General features: G+C 45.7%; 1 protein-coding gene across 1 annotated transcript in view; it reads left to right on the forward strand.

Annotated features, from left to right (window-relative positions):
* LOC124605243 (transient receptor potential-gamma protein-like) overlaps window positions 1-22,270 on the forward strand; it is a 454,685-nt gene that overhangs the window by 353,851 nt on the left and 78,564 nt on the right. Inside the window, exons 16-18 of the mRNA XM_047136797.1 lie at window positions 15,897-16,167; window positions 16,216-16,329; window positions 20,892-21,116. Of these exons, the coding sequence (XP_046992753.1) occupies window positions 15,897-16,167; window positions 16,216-16,329; window positions 20,892-21,116 (610 nt within the window). The remainder of the gene's footprint in view (window positions 1-15,896; window positions 16,168-16,215; window positions 16,330-20,891; window positions 21,117-22,270) is intronic.

Genomic DNA, 22,270 nt, shown 5'->3' on the forward strand with positions numbered 1-22,270 from the left:
GCCACAACATAGCTTCTCCCCATACTGATGGACACACACAAAAGGAAGAAAACTTGTCTACAATGAGATTCAATTGCCATTGCCTGCACCATGCGTCAATTCGCTGCAGATCCTCCTGCATTTCAGTACAATCCTCCATCGTTACAACCCCTCGACACACCACAGCATCATCCGCAAAAAGCCTCAGTGAACTTCCGATGTAATCCACCAGGTCATTTATGTATATTGTGAATAGCAACGGCCCTATGACACTCCCCTGCGGCACACCTGAAATCACTCTTACTTCGGAAGAGTTCTCTCCACTGAGAATGACATGCTGCGTTCTGTTATCTAGGAACTCCTCAATCCAATCACACAATTGGTCTGATAGGCCATGTGCTCTTATTTTGTTCATTAAACGACTGTGGGGAACTGTATCGAACGCCTAGCGGAAGTCAAGAAACACGGCATCTACCTGGGAACCCGTGTCTATGGCCCTCTGAGTCTCGTGGACGAATAGCGCGAGCTGGGTTTCACACGACCGTCTTTTTCGAAACCCATGCTGATTCCTACAGAGTAGATTTCTAGTCTCCAGAAAAGTCATTATACTCGAACATAATACGTGTTCCAAAAATCGACGTTAGAGATATAGGTCTATAGTTCTGCACATCTGTTCGACGTCCCTTCTTGGAAACGGGGATGACCTGTGCCCTTTTCCAATCTTTTGGAACGCTACGCTCTTCTAGAGACCTACGGTACACAGCTGCGAGAAGGGGGGCAAGTTCCTTCCCGTACTCTGTGTAAAATCGAACTGGTATCCCATCAGGTCCAGCGGCCTTTCCTCTTTTGAGCGATTTTGTTTCTCTATACCTCTGTCGTCTATTTCGATCTCTACCATACCTGGCCACTGTTCGCGAACAGCTGAACGTGTTGATGGCCGCGGTCAGCCGTCTTCAGGCTGCTGCCTCAGAGTGTAGAGGCAGTGGGGTGTCGCAAAGTCCTGCTGTAATTGCCCAAGTCCGTCGGAATGCACTATGGACATGAATAGATGCAGGTGATCAGACAGGATGCTTACGTACGTGTCACCTGTCCAAGTCGTATGTAGACGTATCAGGGGTCCGACATCATTCCAACTCCATGCTCCCCACACCAGTAGAGAGCCTCCACCAGCCTGAACAGTCTCCTGTTGACATGTAGGTCCATGGATTCCTGAGGTTGTCTCCACAACCGTACACGTCCATCCGCTCGATACAATCTGAAACGAGACTCGTGGACCGGGCAACACGTTGGCAGTCATCAACAGCCCAATGTCGGTGTTGATGGGACCAGGCGAGACATAAAGCTTTGTATCAAGCAGTCATCAAAGGTACACGAGTGGGCTTTCGGCTCCGAAAGCCCATATTGATGATGTTTCGTTGAATGTTCCGCACGCTGACACTTGTTGACGGCCCAGCACTGAAATCTGCAGCAATTTGCGGAAGGGTTGCACTTCTGTCACGCTGAACGATTCTTGTCATTGCTCCCGTTCTTGCAGGATCTTTTTCCGTCCGTACACTCGTGAAATAGTCGTAGGGGAAGATCCCCACTTCATCGATATGTCGGAGACTCTGTGCCCCATCGCTCGTGCGCCGACTGTACACGGTCAAACTCACTTAAATCTCGACTGCAACAGCAGTATCCGATCTAACAACTGCGCCACACACTTGTTGTCTTATATAGGCATTGCCGACCTCAGCGCCGTATTCTGCCTACTTAGATATCTCTGTATTTGAATACGCATGCCCAGTTTCTTTGGCGCTTCAGTGTGGGATGAGTCTGCTGTCGATCAGTCCGTCTGTCTGTTCGACTTCTGAAACCCCTTTTTCTCAGGAAGGGGTAGGGAGAGGTATCCAGTTGCGGTTTGTCCAGTACTAAGGTCTTTGGTTCCTTGGCGGCGCGAGCACTTTAAGCTTCTAAGTCAATGCAATCAAAAGATACTGTTATTTATGCCACATATTTTGATAATCGCTAAATCACTCGAGATCACGGGATCAGATCTCGGTCGGATCACCGATTTTTCGGTCTTCGTTTTAACCTTGCGTTCACTTCTCAACGATATGAGGAGTCGTCAGAAATAACACGTGGTTCGGGCTCCACGTTAAACTGTAGGTCCCTGTCATCCATTTGGATAACTGGAGTACGTCAGCAACGAACTGGCGTCCAATAGAAAGAATTGCACCACTCATCGAGATAAACGAAATGTTCAGTATCTGTACAAGTATATAAGTTTGTACGAAGCCTTAAGAGTGCGGGTCCTAGCCGCACTGCTCCGGTTTTTTTAATTTTTTAGATTATAACATTCGTGCTATGAATATCAACTGTTCCAAATTACCGGCACATCGTCTGACGAAAAAACATCGTCTTTGCTACGATTTGGTGTAATAAAATGACAGAGGCTACATATCGGTACTTAAAGGCTTTTCGCATTTGATAATTTTCATACAGTAACTTGAGTGCTGCAGAAATGTACCACTTCAGTGCTACGGTACGCTGATGACTCACAAAGAGCGCGTCGATTTTGGTACACTTTGCTACAGTTAAATACCAAGTAGTTCAAAAATGGTTCAAATGGCTCTGAGCACTATGGGACTTAACATCTGAGGTCATCAGTCCCCTAGAACTTAAAACTACTTAAACCTAACTAACCTAAGGACATCACACACATCCGTGCCCGAGGTAGGATTCGAACCTGCGACCGTAGCGGTCGCGCGGTTCCAGACTGTAGTGCCTAGAACCGCTCTGCCACACCGGCCGGCCTTTAACAAGGAAAAAAATGTATATATTCTAAATAAACGGTCTCACATGTAACATTACTATAGTGAAATTTATTAGTGCACGTAGTAATGGAATTAGCAAAATGGGACGGAAATCGGAAGATGTAATGTGCATGTACACACAAACGTGTGATTACAATTTCAGAAATATTGGGTAATTTATTGAAGAGAAAGAGCTTGAGAAATTGAGCAAGTCAATAATCCGTTAGCCCACCTCACGTGTTCTAATAGAGGATGGAGGGAAAACAGGGGTCAGAAGTCAGTAGGCAATTTACAAGCAGTTAGGAGCAAACGCAGGAAGACAAACGTTCAGGAAAGTCCGGTTCATTGCGTGGGTCACCACCAAACAGTGTCACGAGGCACCTACGAGAGGCGCGGATTTTCAGACTCGGTTGGACGTTCGCAGCAGAAGACTCGAGGATATCAGGGTCCGGTTAACACGGTTTATTTACCATCAGGCCAGATTCTGCCCTGAAAGCTGTTCTAAACATTTGGAAAAAGCTAAAGAGGCAACCGGTTGCGCAACAGAATTCAGTGTCTGAGCGCTAACGCAAGCAGTACAAACTTTGAGAGTAGCACTCCAAGTGAGAGAAACAGACTTGTCAGAGCTTACCCGAGGCCAGCGGTGAGGTGCACGGAGTTGGCGTCCCAGAGGTCTGACTGAGAACTCCGTCTGAATATAAAAACATGGGTTTTTGAAGGCTAGCTGTGGCGTACTATTTCTTCCTTCCCTGAGTCGGCCCACCAATCCCCGCGCAGTTTACAGGCTTTGGCTCTACACCGCCATGGTGCCTCTGGTCAGTCACATTCAGATTCCTCCCCCTCTCCTACTTGGTAGGTAGCCATGTTTCTGGACTTTACATTAACATCCTCCAAGTTTGGTGGCACCAGCGTTCAGCTGAAAGCTAAACGTCTCTGCCCTTCCTCTTGCAGCTAGCAATAACAGTGTTTTATGTTGTACGTCACTTTGCCACGCCAAGAGGCCTTTTTTTGTGTCTTAGGGTGTATAGACCCTCACGAAGTTGAATAAATATTTGTTTTTTAAAATGAAATATAAATGACATATTGAAACTTAATTAACCTTCACATAATGACTGAGACCTCCCTTAGGTATTCATCTGTTTCAGGACTAAGCACAGAAATACTTTGTTTTAAAATGACAATTATTTCACGCTGCTATACAGCATGATTCAGCTGCCCTACCGATTTTGTTTTATGGATGTGGTAGTCTTATATCTGACCTTCATAAACCACATGAGATTTTCAATTCTCTTGCTTACTTCGCAGAAACTATTAGTCCTGGAGAAAAAATTAACAGGATCGTTTTGTAGGAATAGGTAAAATCTGTACTGGGATCCATTTTCGATAGAGGCCGTAGTTTTTGAGGTAGTCAAGAAAAATTTACAAAAGTGGCCTTCAAGCACACCCCCAACCCCATACTCAGCCGCCACTGGTCAGGATTTCTAGTATGATGCTGAAGGCACCTCCTTCCTACATCACTGTACAAAAAATTGCGACTGCTGGAATTATTTCCCACATTGGACCGTTTTTTGTTCTTCATTGACTGGCCTTATTACGCCACCGGCGTAGTCCAGCACCCACAAATTGTAAAATTGACGTTTCTGTAAAATTTACCTAACAGTTTTGTCAGTTTTCGCACCATAAAATAAACTGTTACAACATATTCGTCAAGCCTTCTGACTACAGAACTACTGTGCTTGTAAGGATTAAGTTTAAATCAAATTGTTAATGCAATTAGTTTTTTGCATAACGTTCACAAAGATCGTTTTCGTAAACTCATAATGTTAACAAAGTATCTGACTATGCTTGTGGCTCAATCACAATGTGTACAACCTTACGATACTAATGTTTCCCTGCTTCTTATTATTCAAAGAATACCCTGCATTCTCAATGCTCCCTGTGGCCATGTGCCCTCGCCTACGACACATGAAACACAACTGGCTTTACCTTCTTACAAGAACCTCTATATCCCAATCGGTAGTCGATTGTCCCTTTGAGTGCCTACTGGAAAACTTTTTACAAACATAGAAGTCTATAGTACACTTACATACATAATTTTCCAACAAGATGTTTCTTGCTTTCATGTGGAAGGTAAGTCAGCCATGAGCAGTTTACAGTTCACTACATGGAGGACTCTGAATGTGGGTTTTTATTAACTTTAACAGTATTTGATAGTCTGCTTCACACAGTAGTTCGAAAGCTATATCCTTAATTTTGATAAATTCATTTAACGCAGATTTCGCGCCACAGAATATGAGAATAGTTCGTGCGTAGGAAATTTTTGTACAGTGGTACGAGGGAGTGCCAAGAACAACATTCTGGAAATCCTGACTGGTAAGCGATGTGTGTGAGGTGGAGGTGAATTTGAAGGTCAGTTTTATACATTTTTCTTGAATAACTCCAAAAGCGTAGCCTCCACTGTAAACGTATTCCAGTAGAAAATTTAAGTAAATCGTATTTCCTACAAAAAGATGGTGCCTCGCTTTTTCTGTAGAACTAATAATTCACAGATAGCATACATGAGAATATGAAAATCATGCCTGCGGTGCACGAAAGCCAGCAATAATATTGCAAGCTGCACACAGCGACAGCGGTGGGGACAGCTGGATCAACCAGTATGAGTCGCCAGTAACCAGCTAAGGAATGCCAGCCTTATCGCTGCAGTTTCCCAAGCAGGAAATCTAAAATCTCATGTTACCTCCTTCTGAAATTTGCAAACGTAACGCTGTCGTCAGTTTGTGTCACTCGTACCTCTGTTTTTTGGATATATCTTTAGCTACAGTCGCTGTTGTGTTTTCTTTTCCTGTCTCATTTTCATTACAATAAATGCAGCACAAACTCTGAAGGAAAGAAGGGGATCCATAGCAGACTGCTTGCACAATGAGGCAACTTGTGGACAAGAGAACACCCATGCATACATGCGTTCTTTTCACAAATTTTTATGCATGCTCTTTTATTCCCATGCATCTGCGATTGCACATTACGAAAGAGATGTAGTGTCGACATACCTTTATGTGCAGATCATTCCATGTTCTGCCTGTTGATACATGGACTTCGAAATTCGAAGACAAACTGACTGAACGATGTGATTGGCCGCTGAAAGTTCGTACTCACATAACATAAAAACACGACTGTGAAAATCGGGCATGGGCAGTCTTTGGTGACCCACGGATCTGATACCCATACTTTTTAAGCTTGTCGGAAACCTCATCTCGTGACGTAACAGCAGAGCTCCGTGTGTGTGACATCAAAACTATAGCGTCCATGACGTTATTGCGGTAATGCACCAATATGAATGATACCTCTTTTCCGACGTGCCACACCAACAAATTATGCTTCAAAAGACAAAATTATACTTCAGAAGACACGTTTTTGAGAGTCCATTCATTTTATAGCCATCTCATCTTCAGATATTTATATTTATTCATACGTTGTGAATACTGTTTCTTTACATGCAACATTTTAGAATAGGTGCCTCAAAAACTTGTGTACAAAACTCTGTGAAGCTGTCAGCAAGAAAACAATTTTGTTAATATATAACTAAATGTAAACATCTGAAGATGGGATGCCAGGCAGTTTCAAATCCATCATGCCACCTCCTGCGTATTATGAGCCTCCGCCACTATATCATTCAACAACAAGGAAGAAAAACCAGTAGGACTGAGCTTACAGAGAAGGCACAACATTTTGGGCATTCATAGTTGTATTGCTGTAAGTGCAGATGAAAACTTGTCTTAATTATTATCTAAGCAAAAGACCATAACTGGCAGTTGTCCATGACAAGAAATTTTGATGCACACAGTTCAATAGAAAATTAAATAATAAATGTTTAATGTGATTGTGACATTTCCTTACATAATAGCTTTATAAGTTGTTGTTTCTTGATGGTTTTTGTCAGTTGTCCTTGGGAATCTGTAGATGTGTGTGTGTGTGCTTAAACTTTCACTGGTCTCCAACGTGAGCCGCAAACCCGAGACGAGCCGAGAGTCAGAGGAAATATCAGAAAATACTTCTCGGTCCAAGTAGAGTGTACACACCTCGCATTCTCCACCACGAATTTCTTCCGCAGGCCACATTTAAACCAATCGCGAGCCAGATCCTGCCCGCGGAATTCCGGTTGCCCACCCGTGGTGTATATGGTCTACTGTGCCGGTCATTAGAACTGCAGTATCATAAAGAGGGCATGCACCAAACGTCAGATCTATTGTACACTACAAGGTTGCTTATGCAAACCAGTAGCGTAACGGCGCAGGTGAACAAAGTAGGCGGAGTGATCCATCTATATTTTGTACACAAAGAAAGGTTAAGCGTGTTTCTCACTCACAAACTGCACTTTAGTGTCGGTCATTTTGGAAAAGTTGGTGTTATGTCTCGTGCAAGACGGATCAGCACGTGTCGAAGTTCTACGGCAGTGTTTATTGACACTGCGATTAACTACTGTGTGGTACTGCCGCTCGCACGAGCACGGAATCGACGGACTCGGGAGGCTACGTCACGCAATGCACAGCCCGGCGCGACTAGCGCTCGAGAGGACACAAGTATTGTTGCGCTGGCCGTGTAGGATCGCGTCGAGTCGAGAAATGGGCTCGTCTGCAGCGAAGCAAACGTCCACAGCGTGTGTGGCGCAGCGGACCGACGGCACAGTCGCCACTCTTCTGATGAGGCAGCACGGCCGTGCGCCTGGAGACAACTCTGCGCGCAGCGGCTGTACGACGCCTTCTTTTCAGACGACTCCCAGCTCCACGCACTGCATCGCGACGGGCGTAACCGTGACTGAAGGGTCCAAGAATGTTCACAGATTGCAATCGTCATTGTTGTCGTCGTCATTCGGCTACCTAATAATATCACTTCTGGTTCGTGTAGGCAGCAATAGCAACAGCAGATGTTATCTTCATGAAGTGTTAAGGGCGGTGGCTGGCCCTTTCTCCGACATCTCATTAGTGTTATCTTTTAATAAGATCTAAATAAGATAATGCAAGACCGAAAGTTGCCCAAGCCATCCTCACCTACCTTGACAGACAGTTGCCCTGTGCAAATCTGCTGCGGACTGAAAACATCCGGTCAAGGTTTGCCACCACTTGCGGTTTCTGGCACAGAGTCGAAGCAGCATGTCAGATGACGTTCCCGTGTCTGTCATGTGAGCTCATTTCGACCCAATGCCCAGCTGGGTTAGGGGTGTCATTCCTCCCTGTGCTGAATTTCGCATCTTAAATGGCTCTGAGCACTATGGGACTTAACATCTGTGGTCATCAGTCCCCTAGAACTTAGAACTGCTTAAACCTAACTAACTTAAGGACATCACACACATCCATGCCCGAGGCAGGATTCGAACCTGCGACCGTAGCAGTCGCGCGGTTCCGGACTGAGCGCCTAGAACCGCTAGACCACCGCGGCCGGCTTTCGCATCTTCTATATCCACAAATTTAATAATGTATTCTTCGCAGTATGGGACATACGTAAAATTGGGAATTTCGAAATTTATTCACTGCGAATTCTTTGACATCAGTTGTACAAGATATACACATACAACCTATTAGTGATATGTGAAAATATGTTCCGGAGCGGGACTCGGATCCAGATTTGCTGCCTAATGCGGGAATTCTGGGTTAGAGTCTTGGTCTGGCATGACTTGCCATATGTCACTAACAGGTACTGTAGTACACCTATACCTAATACTTCAGATGTCAAAGAATTCGCAGCCAGCGAATAAATCTGGAATTATTCGACAGCTCTCAGCAACGTCTGTTCTTTCAGAAAAGCAAGTAAGTGTTTCGGTATTTGCTGCCGTTACCTGCTGTTGCAGTTTCAATGGCCGGCAGTGTGTCGGATAGCTAATACACCTGTAGTCATCCTCGTGTACTCAAAGGATTTCGATATTGATATTTTTAACTACGGAAATAAATTGGTGAAATATTTGGTGACGCGCTTCTCGTGGTATATCGCTGCTGTTTCGTCTGTACTCTCGATCAGTGTCTGCCTATCACCAGTTTCTCTGCGCGCGCCACGCCCAGTTATCGGATCGACCCGAGCTGCAGCAGGAAGTAGTCGGCCGGCGCTCGCCGCATCCGCCGGGCACGCACGTAGAAAAGCAGCAAAATCTGAAGTACTGTAAACGTTTTCTAACAGCGTGACTGTTTGTAAAATCGCGTCACAGTTCTCATATGAAAGTCCAGGAAAACTATTTGGTTTTGCCAACTGAGATGTTAATTACCAATAAATACACCCTGTTGGTCTCTAAATAAGAAGTGGAAGACATAGTAATATGTTGCATGCGCGACAAATACACTTCTACAGGCTGAATCACAACTCTACCGACAATGTTTCAAAGGTTGCTCAGCGATACATTCAGACTATTTTGGTATAATGGATCCACAGGTTCAGTGGCTCGTTATAGAGTAATAACGTTATCAAGATTTATGCGGCTCCTTACATCACATTCACTATTGATTTTGTGAGCGTACCTTCACAACAGTAAAGAAGTCCGTAGTAAGCAGTAACCAGAAAGTAAAAAACACAACAAACAACACAGAGTAATACAATAAACCTCAGAAGAAACGCTATAATGCGATAATGCGATGCGGTTGCGTAGTCAGAGATCGTTCATTACGTCGATTAGCTTCTGGATGTCGTTATTTGAAAGTTCGACGAATTTTATGTTTTCTACTGGTGTTAGCTGTTGTTATGTGAATACGAGCAGGGGCTAGGAATTTATCAATTGCTTGCTTTAATCATAAATATATGTCCGAGTGATGCTAAATCTTATTATCTTTACATAAAGAAAAGTATCAGCGTCTGAATAACATTGAAATTCTGAGCTGCACCTTGAACTTTTTTACACGAAGTTAGTGTATTTGCTCATGGCACTTTTGTTACCTGTGTCTGCTGTCACGTACAGAACTTAAATTAATAATCAACTTAATAAGATTGAACCTCGAATTGCTGATGTACTCATATATCACCACAAAAAAAAACACAAAAAAATGAAACACTGAACAGTTGAGGGATTATGAATGAGAATTACAAAAATAATGACAAGTTTTTATTAATCCCTTTATAACTACAACGAGCTGATAAATCTTCCAAAAAGATGACAAACACAAATCAGGGGAAGGATAGTACACGATTGGCAAAGGAATCACTGGGGTGCAAGGTACACAAATTCTCCCCCGAATTAATCCCTTTCACAACACAATCTCATCTTGTTTACGTGAATCTACTGTGTGGCCCAGTTGCATTCAAATGGAATCAGCTACGACCGAGTATACCACAAACTATGAACAGGGAGCTGTGAATATCAGTTATCGACGCTACACCGGTGCAGCAATGCTTTGATTCGGGCGGCAGCAGAAAGCGGCGCGCTGTGGGCAGCGAGTGGCGCACTGCGCCAGCTGTTGTCTTCTGGCGCGACCACCAAAGTCTGCAGACTGCACCGGCAGGCGGGAACTTCCCTGCCAGAGCCCCGAAGTCCCAGCGGATTTCACTGTGAGATGCACTCGTTCGCCGGTCTCGCCAAACCATTTGACTCGTAGGCACGATGCCACGTACTGGAATTGTCAAACATCAGACGGCCGACTCGGGACGAATAAGTTCTCTCTCGCGACACACGATATGTCCGAGACGATATGCAGTTCCACTTTCGGCACAGCTGGAAACTGCCACTGGCTCTCAGTCGACTGCAAGTTACAGACGACAAGTCACATCCACCGGGGAAAGGCCTCAAGTTCTCCACCACGGGAGCACCGGAAGACGAAGAAGACAAAGAATCACAACTACTTTCCACCAAGCTTCCGAAGAGCTATCGACCCATAACCCTTCTCTGCCACCTGTTTAAGCTCTATGAAAGATTGATCCTCAACAGAATAGAGAAGATCGTTGACTCGAAGCTAATTCCACACCAAGCACGTCTTACACCTGGAAAGTCCTGTACCAGTCAAATTCTGGCATTGACGGAACTTATCGAGGATGGGTTTGAGAATAAACTAATCACCGGGCTGGCACTAGTCGACCTAGGTTCCGCCTATGGTACAGTAGATCACCGGACACTACTGCATAAAACCTACGAGACCCTGAAAGACTACCACCTAGTCAAGATAATCGAATCCCTGCTCCAAAATAGACAGTTCTTCGTAATGCTTGAGGGGAAAAAGAGTCGATGGCGGAATCAGAAAAATGGGCTCGCCCAAGGGAGCGTGTTGGCGCCAATCCTATTCAACATATATACAAATGACCAACCAACTCCAGACAAAACCAAAACGTTTGTATATGCAGACGACCTGGCAATAACAGTTCAAGGCAACAGGTTTGAAGCCATCGATGAGAAACTAGGAACCGCCCTTTCTATAATGTCAACCTACTACAAAAAGAACTCTCTAAAACCCAATCCCTCCAAAACTCAAGTGAGTGCATTCCATCTGAACTCGAGGCAGGCAAAGTACAGGCTCAATGTTACCTGGGATGGGACATTACTAGAACACAGATACTCCCACCTACATTGGCGTCGTGCTGGACAGAACATTGACATGCAAATATCATTGCAAAAAAGCAGAAGCACGAAATTCTCTAATAAGAAAGCTGTCCAATAGCAAATGGGGTGCCAAACCTACCGTGGTCAGAACTTCAGCCCGAGCTTTGTGCTTCTCAACTGCCGAATATGCCTGCCATGTATGGTGCAGATCCGCCCACGCAAAAAAGGTAGGTATTAGCTTGAATGAAACATGCAGGATAGTGACAGGCTGCATGAAACCAACCCCCATAGAAAATCTTCACAGGGCCGCAGGTTTCACAAACCCTGACTCATGTAGGAAAGCCCACGAACATACCGAGAAGCTAAAACAAACCTTTGATGGCCGTCACTCAATATTTGGCCTAGAGTGTGGCCCCAGCAGACTCAAATCCAGACGCCGTTTCCTAAGTTGCGCCTTAGATGAGCCCCCATCTACTATTCACTAAGCGAAGACCCACCAAGCGGCGTTTCTGGTGATTGGAAAACCTGGAGAACGCTTAAACGCATCAGAACTGGGGTGGCTCCTGTGAAATCTAATCTGATGAAATGGGGTTTTTTGGACGAAAATGACGACAAATGCGACTGCGGCACTCGGCAGGACATGGAACATCTCCTACAATGCCCTGCCTGCCCCCACAGATGCACCCTCGACGATCTATGGCTGGCTAAAGAAGAAGCATTGGACACTGCCCAATATTGGGCAAACAAATTGTAGTTTCCCGACACGAAAAAGTAAAGTACAACTGGTACAACTGCCGAATTAGCAAAAACGAAACCGCCTCCACATTGTACAGACCAATCAAACTATCCTCTACTCATCGAATGTCTCCTCTTGACTATTCTGTTGGTCTGGTAGCCAATCCACACACTGCACGAGGGAGTAAGCCTTTGCTTTGCATATCTTGAGAGCAGCCAATCAGCGACTCAAAATCTCTCTTGTCTGAAAAAAGATTTTAGACTAGGGAGGCGTCGTTCTTACGGTAAGCATGGCCAAACTTGGACAAAAAAAAGTCTACCTAGACGGGACCACAATCCCTCGTTTACAGAGAGATCTAACCTTTCCAGGCCGACCATTTCCATTTTCTGAAAGAAGGCTGTTAAACTTGCCAGACAGTCAGGTCCATGAAGTATATGTTTCTGTCGCTCGGTGATTTCCCTAAATCGCTTCAGGCAAATGCCGGGATGGTTCCTTTGAAAGGGCACGGCCGATTTCCTTCCCCATCCTTCCCTCACCCGAGCTTGCGCTCCGTCTCTAATGACCTCGTTGTCGATGGGACGTTAAACACTAATCTCCTCCTCCTCCTCTCTGTCGCTCGCTAAAAGAACCTGGCGCCTTCCTAGCGCCAGGGGAGTTACAGTCTTCTCTCGACTAAAGATGCGCAGCAGCCGCAGCCGCTCCGTCCGTACCGTCCCAGCTTCTAACGTGAGAATGCTGCTTCTCAGAATCACTCGCACTACCAGGTCGCTGGACTCAAATTTATGGCCCGCTGTCCATCTCTCTCCCACTTCTCCATAGCCTCCATTATGGCCTCTCTGGTACAGGCTCTCTGCAGGTCACACCTGCAGGTATATGAACAGTCTGCCACAATTTCCTCGTGTAAAAGAATTATAAACCACACATACCAAAAGTAGCACTGGGGAACACCGAGATTATGACGAATATTAATCTTACTGATAGTGTTGTCGAAATGAGTGGCATGTCACTTCTCACAATCCTGGTGATACGTTGCTGTGCTGACGAGCTTTCCGCTGAGAGGAATTCGTTCGGCGTGTGCTAAGTAGTGGTTAGCGGTACTCCAGTTGTTCTTTAATTATTCGTGTTGTTTTAAGTGCTGCGCCGATTAGCTTGGCATCTACTAAATGTTGCGTCGTGATGACACGTCGTTGTCATTGTACCATGTAAAATCCCATCGGTGTTAGTAATATTCATGAGGAGTGGGTACGACTCCCATATAAGCATATCCGTTGAAGGGTGTGCCTTTCGTTGCAACTATTTCCCTAAATTGTTAGTAAACAGCGTAAGGTTGACATTGTTTGTGGTTATATTGCAGCGCATACGGAATTGAGTGGGCTTAGTTCATCAATTTTTTCTAATATGTCTCTAGGCATGGTGCTCATATTTGTTGTTTTATCACCAAGTTTGACTAATTGTTTGTTCTTCAGGTGGTTTCCAGATTACGTTCATCCGGGGATCACTGGTTTTGGAAGTTGTTAAGTAGGGCAGTCACTTGGGTATCCGACTGGAAATGAAGTCTGTTGTAATGTTAGTGTAGTTGTGATAGTTTATCTCTTATTAATATGTCAGTGGTTGTTATTTGCATTTCATGTTTGGGACGGTAGGACAATTCTGAACTGTAGTGAAGCTAATGCCCGATATATCTTACGTCGGTTCAAGTGGCTTACTTTCTGTATTTAGTCGTTAGTCTCCATATGATGTTATACTTCAGCATATATCAAGTTGGCCATGATCACATATCGAATTACGTCTTGACTCGCAGAGTGTGTGGCTTAACTGCCATAGTTGGTTGTCAGTTCTGGTATGTGACTTGGATGTTGTAATTAGAGTTGTTTAAGTATCGCGATAGGGATAAACCACAGCCTTCCACTTACACTTGCAAAAACTTCTATTCGAATTTACTGGTACTGATTGTATCAAATAACTATTCACTGTTACTACATAAAGTCAATTATCTCAACACTTTCCAATAATTACTTTTTGGCAATGTGCAAAACACTTTAGTCACTTTCACACTGTCACAACTACAAAAAAGGACTGAGGCATATTAGTCATTCTTACTTATAAAGAGCATCACTGAGTAACAAGAGGCGCTCCTTGCAGAAATGATTCCACGAAAAACTAGACTTTGAGTAATTTCCTTTTCAGCCCACACTTACTTAATTCAGAGAGCACTGAGTGAGGTGGAAATGCGACAGTAGCTCCAATGATTATAAAGAAGAACTGAATCGTTACTGGGAAGTCATACCAGCACAAAGGTGAATTCACTTTGTCAGACGCAGCATCAGTTCTTACACATCTCATTTAACATTTAACAAAACTTTTAACGAAATATTTATTAGATGGAGAGATTTTGATCGTGTTACAGGTTTCGACACACTGTCGTAAGTACAAAACCCAAAATCCCTTCTGTTAATCTTATCTACAATGAAGAGTTGCTGCTACGTTGGCGCCGATAATAAATCAATTTTAGCGGAAATTTCTTACGCATAATTTAAAATGTTTAATCCAAGATATTTTCTATATTTTCTCTCGAAAAATATTCCATTGTTGTCATTTCACATATATACGTAAGGAATGTTGAAAATGCAGATAGTATGACTGTTCCCATTGAGCCACTGTCTGATCAGATGTCAGTGCTTGTAATCAGCTTGGGACAGCAAAGTTGCTCTGGCGACAGATAAACAGCGTGAGAACGCACAGTATGATTTCCAGCCGAAAGAACAGGTTTGGAAGGTACGACGCAACTGTGACAAGTTTCAGGTGCTACACTCTCATTAGAATTAGCTGGAGTGTGATGTTCAATGTGTCAACTACAGTCTGCCGCAGTGCCACGCTCTTCACGGTGATAGAAAAACTCATTTCTAAACATCTGAACTTACATACAGTATACATGAATCTAAATATCTTCGACATTTCGCAGCCCTGTCAGCAACTGTATAATTTTAATTTTAATAATGAACAGCCTCAGTTGCACCGTTTACCTAGAATTTACCTAGGTGTCAGTCCACTATGGACAAACGGTAGATACTGTTATCCTGAAGAAGGTTGGGTTATCCCGACTGAAACCTAGGTAAGTTCTAGGTAAACGGTGCAACTGAGGCTGTTCATTATTAAAATTAAAATTAATACATGAATTTGTTTTGTGTAAGAATCTTGACAATCTGTTCCTCATTTTAATTAGGGCCGTTGTTTCTTCAAAATAGGCGAAGCTTTTGCTCGAAAAATGTTTCCTACTTCAGAATGGAGAGGCAGAATGTTATGTGCTACGAAAGTGGTGACATAGTGGGTGCCGACATTGTTTTTGCAGACTGCTCCTACTGGTATGTTGCTGGCAGAAGCAATCCACTCCTGTCCTGTCCCTTGCAGTACAGTCCAGTCCATTGTAGTACAGCACAGTCCCTTCCAGACCAGTCCTGTCCAGTTCTGTCCTGTCAATTCCAGTCCAGTCCTGTCCAGTTCCTTGTGATCAAGTCCAATACAGTCCTCTGGAGTCCCTTCCAGTCCAGTCCAGTCCAGTTCCTTCCAATCCATTCACATACAGTACCTTTCAGTCCAGTTCATCATTCCAGCCCAGTCGAGTCCAATCCAATCCAGTCACTTCCAGTCTAGCCACACACATCTCCTTCTAGTCAAGTCCAATCCAGTACCTTCCAATCCATTCTTGTACTGTCCGTTCCAGTCCAGTCCTGTCCCGTCCAGTCCCTGGACTAGCCCAATCCACTCTCGTCCAGTCCCTTCCAGTCCAGTCCACTCTCGTGTCCAATCCGGTCCGGTCCTGCGCACTCCAGCCCGGTTCACTGACTGCCGAGTGCCTGTATCGGGTGTCTCGACGTGCCGGCAGGTTCCACATGAAGCGGTCGTCGTCGCACAAGCGGCGCTGGGGCACGCTGATCGAGGCGGCGCGCTCGGGCCGTGTGAGCCGGCTGATCGGCCGCAGCCGCTCCGAGGACTCGGTGTGCGGCTGCCACAGCCAGGGCTGCCCGCAGCACGGCCACGGCCAAGGACACGGCGCGTGCACGGTGGCGGCCGCTGGGGTGGCCAACAGCGCCAGCCCCGCCTCCACAGAGTCGCCGTCCGACTCGAACCCCAGCCTCAGCGAGGGCCTGCACCACGCGCTGCCCTTCCACCACCACCACCACCACCACCTACAGCACCAGCAGCCGCACCACAACAGCTCCAGCACCAACGGAGGAGGCAGCGGGGGCGGGCCCCTCGCCGCGCTCAAGCGCAAGAGGAAGAAGTTCTCCGCGTCGCGCGCCGTCGACGCTGTCGAGGTGAGGCCCGCTCTCTGCAACTTCCCATCCACTGTCTCAACTCGTACACTCAAAGTCACGTGTAAGGAGTCGCTACTGTGAGCACACAATAACTCGGTCCGCAGCCGCACAGGCGGCGCTCGAGGGGAGGGGCAACGGCTTCGGTGCAGGCTCAGTTACCAAAGGCCGCTGCAGCAGTTGGTCAGCTGAAGCAGTCACAGAGGTGCTTGTCCCGCACAGCTTGAAAGCTACAGCTCGTGAATCTGCAAACGGTGTCCACTAATATGACCAAGACAGTCGCTCCGAGTCTATTCTTTCTCGTCTGACAAAAAATATAAGACACAGTGTACAGAATAACATTGCTCATTATGATACTGACATTGTGAAAACAATTGAAAAAAACTCAGCCAAATGTTTTGTGAATGATTTGTTTAAAAGTAAGAAACAAAACTGGTTAGAGGAGCATTTGATGTACCTCATGTACTGTACATTATATTGAGCATCATTCAACAGCGTGTAAAATATTTCTCTATCTATTTTATTCCTTACTTTTAGGCAAATAATTTCACAAAACATTTGATCAGTTTTTATAATTTTTTTTTGTATTTTCAACATTCGTTCAGAGAGCATGGCCTTATTGACAGATCTGCTTTCCTAAAGTTTCCTTTTCTCGGAATGTCGTGAACTTACTACTTGAGTCGAAGGAAACAATTTTGACAGTTAAAGTATCACACCAATCTAATCTTTTGTGCTCAAAATAGTTGGGCTTGGAAGAGATAAACTTTTTCACTCTTCATTGAAACAGCTAGCAGCACCTCTTCCCGAAATATTTCAATTTTCCCTCAAAAGACTAAGTCAGTTTATGTTAACCAACTTGATTACCCTAAAGCGCTCAAATATTTTTTTGCGAGACTAGACGTCACGCTGATTGTTCCGATAACCCATTTGTGCATTCTTCGTTTGCCCATGAGAATTCAGATAAAAACCCATTGTGTCGTTTATAAGGAGTTTTGTTTTCACTCCTCTCGAACATTTAACCAATAAAGAACATGTCATGTGGAACTATATTTCAGTCCCACGGAAACCTTCCCGCCAATATCAAAATACAGAGTTCTCTTCTCCTGCTTCCATATCTTTCTGAAGTAGTAGAATCTGTGAGATCACTGCTAGCTGTGTTTCCCCTCTCTTTCTGTATTCTCTTCATTGCGCACTTGGAATAAGTAGCGGTTCCTGTTACCTTCTAAAACACACCATTTACTGAGACTTCTGCTTCCGTATTTGCCTCTTCTAACAAATCTAACGGCACTACATTCAGGGTGTATCACAATTAATGGCGTAAACGACATATTTGAACGTATACAAAACTAGAAATAAAAGTCTCAGTTAGAATAGCTCCACAAACAAACTTTTTGCAAGGTAATTGCGATTTACTGGCTACCAGGAACCACTGACTTGATTCTGTTGCAACGTCGTCCCAGTTAGGAAAAGGTAAAATTACTGTAAAACAGTAAGAAAAGTTGTTAAAGATACTGTAGTGAAATGAGCACGACAACACTTACATGACTGTACTCGTGGTTAATGCAGCTGTTCAGTGTCGTTCATGTAACCAGATGCAGTCCTGCATCCGTTGCCGCAATGAGTTGAAGTATTAAAGAGGATATAATATTCACTCCTTTTTTAATTATTTAAAACAAGTTATGTTTAAGGTTTTGTAAAAAAGTGATGAAGTACTTCACTTTCCTAAAAATGCAAGGACCTACAATGGGAAGCAGTAATTTGGTTCAAAGTTTGAGAGATACTGATGGCATAAGGTGGGAGTTGGAAATGGAGCAGGGCAGTTGTTATTTGTGATGGTAGGTGGTAGTGAAGAAGGAAGATAGATCAGGAAAGATGGGAAGGGGAGGTCACGGATTGGGTTAGCCATGGCACTCACAGCATCTGCTGTCTGCAGTAAATAGACCCCAGAGTGTTATATTTGCAACCTGAGGTCCGATAAGGGAAACAAAGTTGGATGCTTAAAGATTCGAGCATCAGATTACAAGGAAGACCATTCGACACAGAATGGAAAATCAGAATTTCAAAAGCTGACACCACATATCAGAACGAGTGCAGTGATGAGGCTACTAGTATGAAACTCAGTAAAAAATCGGCTGACGTGGCTCCGGAAATTAAAGTCAGAATACTTTATGCGAAAATGGTTATAAATCACCTAACACGATGTACGAAAATCTCTCAAGCGACGCTCGATTCACCTGAGAATGAAATCCCACCCCTCTACGAATCAGAGTCCCACTGCGTGAACTCCGAGTGAGACAGTCGTGTGTGAGTTGACAGTCCCGCCAGAATGATCCTACCGGTGTCGAGGCTGCCCGTGCACTGCACTTTATTTTCACTCTCCGCCAAAGTGTCCTTCAGGGTGCTCATTTTCGTGCTGTATCGTCTCTGTCTTTGGTGGAGTCAGTTAGAAATGTCAGCCAGCAGACGATCGAGCCTGTCGGTTTCCGAACACGGTGCCAAACGTTCCAGTCTCGCCACCGGGCGGCGCCAGTGTACACCGTGGCAACTCCCGCATCGTTCTCACGCTGCCTCGAAGCACGTTGCGGGATGATCCACCATCGCCTCCCGCATCCTGAGTGCCTTACAAGCGGTTGGCGTAGTCCCCTGCTGTCAGCCAGTCAGAGTGGGGCGAACACTTCCTTTAATCCGGAGCTGTCCGTCTTCCGGGAAAGCCTCACAATATCAGCTCTGTGTGGCATGTGGGACCCTTTTCTCGTCAACGTCAGGCTGTGAAGTATTACACGTAGGAGGGGATTTCACACTCTGAAAGAGAATTTGGTGGGTATATGCATAATGTGAGTTGGAATTATGATATAAGGTGTTTGTATAACTGTGGCAGTACTCCAGGTTTGGAGATAAGACAGGAAGCAATGGCATAGAGGTGTTCACTGAATGTGATAAGGGTAGGAAAAGTGATTAGCTAGTAATGGATTCGTGTACAGGACGGTAAACGGGTATTGAAAATGAGTAGAAGCATGTGGCATTCAAGAGTTTGGAGAGAAAGGGAGAGAGAGAGAGAGAGAGAGAGAGAGAGAACTTGGATATTGAGCCTACACTGGCGTAGCACGGATCAAGACTTGCAGAGTGCAAGTTGTTAGATGAATGCTATCGTAATGTTTGGTTTGTTAGTCATTTTAGTCGTTCTGGTCTATTGTGGGCTTTCTGTTGGGTGGTTAGTGCGTGGAGTGTTTGTATCAGTTCACAGTCTGCGGTATTTTGGTGTGTTAATTGGATAGGTCGATCATCAGTGATTAGGAGAAAGTCATAGAGACTGAATGTAGCGAGCGGGGAGCTCCGAGCGGAAGTTGCTGGCTCAAAAAAACTTCGTTCCCCAAAAGAAACCAATATTTTATTTACTCAGACCAGCGCTGCATTGTTCAGATAAGAAACACTAGTAGTTGCTAAAAGGTTTAGAATTAATTATAAAAACGCACCGTAACAAAGACACCGAATGCGTGTAGAAGACTTGGGACGACGCACACAACAAGGCGCCGGCCCCAGCCAGCTGTAGTGGGCGTGCACGCTACCTGAGACCCTGGCAAAATTCTAAAAGCATCGCAACAGTTTAAAAAGGGCCAACACCTGCGTGCACTACTAAGCCCCAGAACTATTACGTGAAAGGGTGATTAACCCACGGGAAACACTCGGCAAAATAAATATAATTACGATATCGATTTGCAGAGAAAACGTAAGATAAAATGAATCAGTTCACCGAGCTCTCAGAACACGCCTCTGTTAATCCACTGTCAGAGGGCTCTGAGAAGTAAAGACAGGGCCAGCCACCTAGAGACATCCGTGGCAGCGAGTAACCAAGCTCGAACCCAAAATGAAAGTGGCCAGGATGAGTGTCAACAGGCCCGGTTTGCAGAACATGAAAATGTCGGAAGTTAATGTTGAGAAATGCGCTCGCCGATGGTAGTCCCGCTGGTGACGGCAACTGGCATACGAGATGTACTCCGCAGCAGCAGTTTTCTCAGTCCACGCAGGCTGTGCCTGCCAGTGGCTGGTGGCTGGAGCTCTCGACGTGTCTCCACAGAACGCAGTCCTGACAGCGGCTCCGTTCCTCCCCGGCTCCTAAACGCCAGTACGCGCTGCCTCGCCTACCCACTCCAGTCGTGATGCCGAAACAGGACGAATGGCAAAATGCGTCGAGAGCCCCCTAAAACGTCCCAGGCAGACAGGCTGCACCCCCTCGTCGGACGCATCCCAACTCGTTGCTGGGTAACTACCGCTGACAACAGTGGACAGACACTATCGATACAAACCGCCACGGCCCAGAGACGGAAACTGCGAGCAGTTTGTCTCGAATGTGTTTCCTCACCGAAGGTGGAATCAAAAGGATGGAGTGAAGGGGCAGCTAGGATACTGTGGAGGGGGTTGTATAGCGCTACATACGTGGCAGCGCGTAATTGGGGAACTGCAGGAGGTGGTGGCTGCAGCATGTCAGTGGTAAAGGATATGTCGTAGCGAGAAACGAGACGGCGGTGTCGGCGCTCGTGTATAGACAGGCCGTGGTGGGTTTGCAGGTGCCTGCAGGTGCGAGCGCGCTGTCGCCGTGTTGCGGCCGCCGCCAGCTGCAGCTGCAGAGGGCATCCAGCGTGCCGACGCGCTCCTGCGAGGCCGTGCTGGCCGCGCCGCCGCCCGCGCACCACCCCCACCCCCACCGCCACCACCTGCAGCAGCCGCCGCAGCCGCCGCAGTCCGTGCAAGTGTCGACGACGACGAGCGGCGATGCGCGGCTCGTGCGTCACGTGAGTACGACAGCCGCGTCTCTTCTCCTTTACTGCTTCACCGTGTCCCTCGTTGTTGCTGCACTGTGGCGGCACGCTGTTTCTTTTGACACTGCAACTCGACTCAGTTCAAATCGTCCTGACGGTACCAGTTTGTATTCTGCACAGTGCGGGTAGGCAGTCCGTGTCTTCTTCGAGCTGTGCCGACACGGCCGGCCGCTGTGGCCGAGTGGTTCTAGGCGCTTCAGTCCGGAACCGCCCTGTTGCTACGATCGCAGGTTCGAATCCTGCCTCGGGCACGGGTGTGTGTGTGACGTCCTTACGTTACTTAGGTTTAAGCAGTTGTGAGTCTATGGGACTGATGACCTCAGATGTCAAGTCCCATACTGCTTAGTAGGGCCATTTGAACCATTTTTGTGCTGACGCGGACTTCGACTATCGAGAATTCTTACTTCGGCCTTCTCTGATGTTGCAATAGTCATTTTTGTCTGCCTTTGAAGTCGCTGGCGTTCTTTATTCGTAAACTTTCGCAGGGACTTATTTCTGGCCAGATAGAAACGATAAGCTTTTAAAAAATAAATTGCGAGGAAAAAATTTGGAAAAGAAAATGGAGCGGAGGACAGGGAAAGTATGAGAATATCTACCTAAGGTAATTCAATGTAAAATTATCGAGAAATAACAACCACAGAACAAAATATAAGAGTGTGGTTGCAGTGACGAGGCAGATCCTTCAGAAGTTGACGATAAATTGTGTTCTGTAAACAATAAAGCTAATTTATATCGTAACAAAATATGTAAAAAGATAATTGTAAAGAAAATGACTAGCTGCAGTGTATCCTTTCTGACATTATCGAGGATTAGTTGACCCTCTGCATTGTTATTCGACCCAGTTTTTATTTTGGGGACTGGTTCCACATTCTTTAAGAACCCTCCCTCACTTATACAGTGTCTGTGGAAGCAGTTGTGAAACAACCCCTCTTTTGCAGTAAAACACAATACGAGCGAACTCGTGCACTGCCACCGAAGCTGAAACCTCAGCTCCCTCGGACGACCCCACTGCAGGTGTAGCAGTCCTGCTGGCAGTGTAGCATTGAGAGAGTGTTAGCACAGCACGGAGGAGGCAAGTCCAGAGCCTTACGCCACAGCCCTGCTGCGCCTCGTGGCGCACCACGTCA

This window comes from Schistocerca americana, chromosome 3 (assembly GCF_021461395.2).
Source record: "Schistocerca americana isolate TAMUIC-IGC-003095 chromosome 3, iqSchAmer2.1, whole genome shotgun sequence".
Classification (NCBI taxonomy): domain Eukaryota; kingdom Metazoa; phylum Arthropoda; class Insecta; order Orthoptera; family Acrididae; genus Schistocerca; species Schistocerca americana.